The 7,500-nt window shown below is 35.4% G+C and overlaps 2 protein-coding genes across 2 annotated transcripts in view; both read left to right on the top strand.

The window, feature by feature from the left end:
* The window catches only part of LOC137647079 (prostaglandin E2 receptor EP4 subtype-like), a 552,101-nt gene that overhangs the window by 180,958 nt on the left and 363,643 nt on the right, over nt 1-7,500 (top strand). The window lies entirely within an intron of this gene.
* The window catches only part of LOC137646603 (uncharacterized), a 48,786-nt gene that overhangs the window by 4,575 nt on the left and 36,711 nt on the right, over nt 1-7,500 (top strand). The window contains exon 2 of the mRNA XM_068379710.1: nt 1-78. This exon is cut by the window's left edge and continues 348 nt beyond it. Coding sequence (XP_068235811.1) covers nt 1-78 — 78 coding nt within the window. The remainder of the gene's footprint in view (nt 79-7,500) is intronic.

Genomic DNA, 7,500 nt, shown 5'->3' with positions numbered 1-7,500 from the left:
AAGCTACGACCTTTTTAAGGACATCGAAAGCTTCGACCTTTTTAAGGACGTCGAATACGTTAGCGATTCTGAGCCAGTGTTAGTCCGCCTTCGATTTCTGATGCTGCCGAATGACAAAAAGACCATTGTTCAATGGTTTCCGAAATTCTCTCTCTCATGTTTGCCGATTCGTTTTCTAGAATTTCAGATTCCTGTCCCCATTTTAAGATTCGTTTCGTTCTTAGTTGATTCGTATATATAATGATGTTCAGTTTTTGCTACATAACAGTGCGATTATTTCGCCAAGTATATCAGATCTCAATTAGTTTTCATTTTCTTAATTTTTCAACAAGACTTTGTAAATTTGGTTATATTTACTTCTCTCTCTCTCTCTCTCTCTCTCTCTCTCTCTCTCTCTCTCTCTCTCAGATATGTGATTATTGCTCTCAATAACTAATACAAAAAGGGACTGAACCTGCAATGGGGAACGAGTTACTTGACGAGGTAATCCTTATCTCTTGAGAGAAGGCAACATTTTACAGGTCTCTCTCCCCCCCCCCTCTCTCTCTCTCTCTCTCTCTCTCTCTCTCTCTCTCTCTCTCTCTCTCTCTCCTCTTAGCTGACTGGTATTCAAAGCTTTGCCATATGCAGGTCTGAAATTACGAAATCGAATTTCTTGTTTGTAATTCTCCACTGACAGAATGACGGATTTGAAATGTCACTTGTAAAGCTCCCGGAAGTCTTCTGGCCTTTTCATGCCGGTGACACTTCCTGATTTGCTCTGTGAATTTTTTTTTTTTTTTTTTTTTTTTTTTTGACTTATTTAGGTCATGTGTACATTCGAAGATTGCTTGACCTGCTTTTGTTAAATATTCGAGTTAGTCATGTTTATTTTGATTGATACTTGATTCTATTAAAAAGATCAAAGTTTTATTCTAAGCTTTAGTTAGTTTTAGGAACACGGGCTTTTATTCCACAACTAAAGTTCTTCTGAAATGATATGCATACCAGCATCTTCAAGCTTGAATACAAAATATGATGGCCCTATCTTCCTGGTACTATTACTACAGAAATGTTTAACCAGATAACTTTCACCAGTAAACCACGGAACCATTGATCTTTCATGATACGACACCTCGTCTGGTGAGGTTGCATCCGCCAGGTGTCTCAGATAAAGTTAGGTAGGTTCAGGAGTGGGTAGGTTGGCGTTTCCAATGTGTCTAAACCCCACCCGTCTCTTATTCCCTAGTAGAATAATATTGACAAATGTTCTTGGTGTGCAAGGAGTTATTAGAATTGAGTTATGCTCGTTTACGGAGCCCTACAATGCCGACCTTTGTATGTAACGGGAACATTTACTCTCGGAACACGGTCCCCTATACGAAGCAGCGACCATTTATTAAGAATAGCCCTGTCTGGCATTCTGTTTGACGAAAGTTCAAGACCCGTCGAACTCAATAGTTTCTAGTAGTGTCTGCAACCTCACCATCCTTGTGAGCTAGGAATGCGGGTTATAGGAGCATATAGCTCCAGCTGCTGAGTCATCATCAACCATTGCCTGGCCCTCCCTAGTCGTAGCTTGATTTAGAGGGCCCTTGAGTGCTGATCATGTGTATATATGGTCATTCTCTAGGACATTTTCCTGTCTCTTGCGTCTGCCATTCATAAGTGACCATAAAACGAGTATGGAATGTTGGTAGTGTTTTCCGGATTGCTATGTGTGATGTAGCATATGTATGATACTTTCTCTTTAATTTTGGGGTATTATTGAAGGACGAAATCTATTAGGTCATGGTAGGAAATAATATTCGAACTCATGTCTCCCCCATCATGAGGGGCTTGTTAGCACTTATTTCTAAAAGTATATATTCGATATTATCAAAATTACCTAAATCCCTAAAGGTTCGTCTGTTCACATTGGTGACCATTGTCTTAATTATATGTTAGTTTTATATAATGATTTATGTATGTGATTATCGGACCCCTAATGCGACACCTATCAATCGACAAAGAGGGAACTTGCTAAATGAAGTCATGATGAATGATAATAAACAATGGCTTAAACATTTATAAATCCTATATAACTTTCATTAGAAGTTCCAGAACACGCTCTCTCTCTCTCTCTCTCTCTCTCTCTCTCTCTCTCTCTCTCTCTCTCTCTCAGAAATCGGTTTCATTTAGCTACAAACATCTCTCATATACATCTCGGCAACCTGGAGCTACTCCCATTTATCCCTTTTAGAACTCTAAAACTCGTAGTTACTAAGATCTCACTGTCATCTTTGAATATATAGCCTGTAGATCCTTCCCCCAAGAACCCTGCATCCTTTAGTTGCAACAATGTCTCTTATTTAAAACTCCTCTATATTGAGGCTAAGCATTAATATCTCTTATCTTGAGCTTTACAGTCTGTATCTATAAACATATATCACCAAGAACCAGTGTCACATAGAACCAAGTCACCCAAACCTCTCTCATTTAGAAGTCAACTACCTGTAACTGCTGATATCTGTAATATGACTCAAACGACGTTTTTAAAGATATCTAATGATAGTGTTATAATCTTGATGAAAAATTGTGCTTCCGTGAATGGAGCAAACCCATAGGTTAGAATAACTATTGCAAGATAAGGTTTTTGCCGATTGCTGACATTTTGAGACTTTGTGTCGGATTACATATCAGTATTTAATTTGGTTTTTGGCTTTTAAGTTTGTTATTTTGAAGACACTTGTCTTTTCAGGCTTGACATGTGTTGCTACAGTTTTCAAGTCTTTTTATTCCAAAAGCAGACCTTTTTTTTTCTAAGGCTGAAAGTTTATGGGTTTCACTTTAAAAGCAATTTTCGGTTTTTGAGTAAATTAATCTGTTTGTGATGATTTATCCTAAGAGCAATGCCTCATTGTGGCCCCTCAGACTGTCTAGAACACGAGACAAGGAACGGGTAGAGACCCATCAAACATGCATAATTAAGATCCGTGCCCAAGCACTTTCTCCACCGAAACTAGGATCAGGGAGGACCAGGCAATGGCTACTAATAACTCATGAAGTACACCTATAGGGACCCATGCATAATTTTTCATTTTTATTTTGTTCGATCGCAAGTAAAATATTGTACGGACATTATCAGTACCAAATTAAATTTCTGTGTTAGACTGATTAATGAAGGATTTGTCAAACTTTGAGTATTGTTTTCCTATTAATATGGATGGAGCTATTTAGTATTTTCTGCTTTATCATTTGATTACTTCTATTTGACCAAATTGCTTTCTTAATCCAATTACCTTCTCTCTATCCCAAAATACTATCTATCTATCTATCCAAATGGCGTCCACATCTAAATTGTATGCTCTAATGTGTGAGAATTTATTGAAGTGAACTCACGAGCCACGCTCTCTATTAACTAATACTACAGCTCTTAGAGTAGTACTTTCCAATTATGACGGGATGAATTCATTTCCAGTCCGGGGAATACAGTTGAATTAAACGAGATAGTAGAATTAAACGAGATAGTTGAATTAAACGAGATAGAATCCTGTTATGACCCCCCATCCTCCAGTAGAAATTGGTATATGCATGAGGTCGTTAATATTTAATTTAATTCAATTAATACTTCTGACCCCGTGATGGAGAAACAAATATAACTATGAATCCACCAAGGGGTATGTATTTGTGTTCGTGTTTGTGCCGAGAGAGAGAGAGAGAGAGAGAGAGAGAGAGAGAGAGAGAGAGAGAGAGAGAGAGTTTATGGTAGGGTAATCCGTCATTGGTAGGATTAGAGTCAAATGTAATTCAGATCACGTCGACGTATGCAATGCAGCAACTTAGACTCGATAGCTCGTCGAAGTTCAAAGGTTGCCGGGTCAAGGAATAGGAGATAGATCATCTCTTGCTGTATTAAGAAGAGGGTTGGATGTTCGTGTTGCTTGGTAAACATTTGCACGCACGAAGTCTGGTTCGCAAATGTTTCGTGTGAATACAAATGCGTACTTCGGGTTGGAATATCAATGAGAAAGGCTTTTGTATATTTGTAGTATATAGTTTATAACAAACTGTGTCATAGGTAAATTGAAAGGTCGTTTAAGGTTCTTCCCTGTATATCCATTATCTTTTTTCTGTCACTTAAAATTGTTATAGGACTACTTGGCTTGCCATATTTGGGAATAGAAGATTAAAACCAATATTATTCTACATATTCCGTAAGTTTCCTTTTTCTCATTTTTTTTATTTATTTTTTACAGAAAGTATTTTTTTTTTTTTTTGCTGTTGAACCGTTGCACATTATAGAATATTGTAGAGTGAGAGCATTTTTAGGTATCGTAACTTATTGAATTTTAACAAAGCCAAGAATTCACAATATTTTACCAATAAAATGAAATTAAATATAAGGATTTCTTTGCTCCAACGCTCAAATGTATTATATATCTTTTTATATTTGAAAGAGAATAAAGCCGTTTGTCCACTTCCATGAGGGAGGAATACTTTTGTTAAATCAACAGGAGAAAAGGAAAAATGAAATACCCTTTTGGGGGTTTTAATTGGCGGCAAAAACCCTCTGCTTGGCTGCACCACTAAAGGCTGCTTTCTTCTTCTTCTCCTTCTTCTTTTTTTTATTTATTTACTTTTTTTTTCGTAAAACCCTCATCTAACTTTACTTTTTTTTTTTTTTCAATTTTCATTGCTGATAATCGCCTTCAGCTAGTATTGATATATTATTTGATGTCTTTGTTTAAATATTTTTCGATTGTTCATAGATCTTTTTTATAAAAGTTTTGATAATTATTTTGTATGTTTTGAATGTATCAATGCCCTCTTGCATGAATGATGACATAGTTTTTTTTTTAAACATTTTAACAATTATGAAATATTTCGTTGCTGGTTGTGTTTCACTCGTATTTTCAGGTTCCAAATGAGACTCTTAGTTTCTTCATACGTTTTTTGATGGAATAAGATTTGAAGAATGTAGGAAGGTCATAAAAATAGGTAATTGGAAGTAAATATCTCTGGTAGGATGAGAGAAGCCTTAAATCACAAAATAGGTGAAACAAGAGAGGCAACAGTCTATTGAAGCCCGGTTTGAATTAACCGTATAATGGAATTATTAAGGTAACTATCCTCTAAGTGTGAAAAGTGTTGATGTTAAATGCGAATCAAAGACAATGGTTCAAGCATTAGAGATTAAATTTTTGCTTAGTATATGTTGCATAAGGTTGCTTGAGACAGCGATGAATTTGGAGATGATTTAGATGCAATCGAAAGAACATTTAAAAAAGTAAAAGGACTTTGAAACTCTGATGGAAAATAAGACAGGAAGTGTTTACACACGCTGCTGCTGATCCTTGCGTAAAGGTTTGTGGAGCGGAGAATGTTGACGAAGTTTTTTTTTTTGGTGTGTGTGTCATCTATGATAGGCAGTTAAGGCATGAATATATAAATAGCAATGGCCATAGTACCGTCTTTTTTTTTTTTTTTTTTCGTGAGTCACCCGTGTTAGTGAAAATGGCTTTCAGTTGAATATCGTATTTGTATATTTATACGTTTTATTTATACAGTATATATATATATATATATATATGTGTGTGTGTGTGTGTGTATATATAAATATATATATACAGTGTATATATATATATGTGTGTATATATATATATATATATACAGTATATATATGTGTGTGTATATATATATATATATATATCACACGAATTTTAAGTGTCAGAGAGAGAGAGAGAGAGAGAGAGAGAGAGAGAGAGATTTGTTTGCTAATTTACTCCGTAATACTTTGGTAAATTGAATTTATTTATTCTTACTGATAACATCTTTATGCATGCAAGTGTTCCTCATCAATTATTCAAGAAAACAAAGACGTGTAGTAGAAATGAAATTCAATCTGTTATTTTTCCGAGAGAATCCAATACATGGCTAATGATTCTGAGAGAGAGAGAGAGAGAGAGAGAGAGAGAGAGAGAGAGAGAGACGTTCCACTCTTGTCCCTTTGGGATTTCTCGCTTTCATCATGGAGTTCCTTGTTGCTCCCCGTGGCGTCATTTAGTCAAGGTAACATGTTGCAAAGGTCACGGGTTAATCGGTGTCGTCTGTCTCACGTCGGACAAAATGCGTTAGGAGGTGATTGCCAAGTTTATTTTGTCAATTTGGGAGGGCGAAAACGACGCTGTTAATGGCTTGGATATTAAACCATTTTTTTATACAGCTTCAGGTGTTTTGTTTATTATGTATAGAAGGGAACTCCCTATTATGGATTTTTTTTTCAATATATTCATTTTTTAAAAAAAGAGCATGCAGAAGATATTTTTGGCAAATAAATCAAAGGAAAAATATTACCCATAACTATGATGGGGATAGATTTATATTTTTTCGTTTGGTTTCTGTATCACAAAGCAGAAATGTGGAAATACTCAGTTGTAGATTTAAATTTGTATATATATATATATATATATAATATAATATATACATATATATATATATATACATACATATATATATATATATATATATAAAGGTTGACCACGTTGCTGTCAACAAACTATTAGGTTTTATGAAAGATATGAATACAACTTTTTGGGCGAAGGGGACGTTAAGGCGGGGGGAGGGGGGGACCTTGTCGGCGAATAGCTACTTCTGAATATTCTGGTTTGTTTTCTTCTTGCGTTATCATCTTGCATATATATATATATATATATATACATATATATGTATGTATGTATATATATGTATATATATGAGAGAGAGAGAGAGAGAGAGAGAGAGAGAGAGAGAGAGATAATTGTATGAAATACTTAGACTTTATTTAATTTTTTATAGTATATAAATATAATATAATAAATATGTTATACTCTTTAAATAACATTTATATTAAGTGTTTTCCTAGGATTTATTTTTTTCATATTTTTCCTCAGTAACTTCCTCTGAAAAATCTTCATTTTGTACGGTATGCTTTTCTAAAAAGACGCTTTTGTATGCTCTCAACCATTAAACAAATAATTTAATGAAACGAGATATTCTGAGAATTCAGAAGGTTAGAAAGGAAATTACATCGAGATATGATTGTTATTAATATCGTCTTTGCACATTCAGGGATGAATATAGAAACATCGTTTTAACCGGCGTGTACGCTTGCATGGTCAAATCTGCAATCAGGAATACTTTCCCTATACTGACTCATATCAGCTTACGTTTACTCCTCCTTTTTCTGAAGTCTGGACCCCGCAACTGACTCCTCTTTTTGTCAAATCTGGAGCAAGCAGCTCACTCCTCTTTGTTTGTGGATTGTGGAGCCAGAAACTGACTCCTCTTTGTGTGAAATGTGGAAACAGCAGCTAGCTCCTCTTTTTGTCAAATCTGGAGTTGCTAGTATTTCGCTCGTCTTTGTGTGAAATCTGGAGCAGCTAGTATCTCATTCCTCTTTGCGTGAAATCTGGGGGCCAACTGCTCAATATCTTTTTGTGTGAAATCTGGAACCCGCAGCTCACGTATTTGTGTGAAATGTGTAGGCAGCAGCTCACGTCT

The sequence above is a fragment of the Palaemon carinicauda genome, chromosome 9 (genome assembly GCF_036898095.1).
Source record: "Palaemon carinicauda isolate YSFRI2023 chromosome 9, ASM3689809v2, whole genome shotgun sequence".
In the NCBI taxonomy this organism is placed as follows: Eukaryota; Metazoa; Arthropoda; class Malacostraca; order Decapoda; family Palaemonidae; genus Palaemon; species Palaemon carinicauda.
Note: the sequence above shows the minus strand (reverse complement) of the source record. Positions and strands in the feature narration are given on the sequence as shown.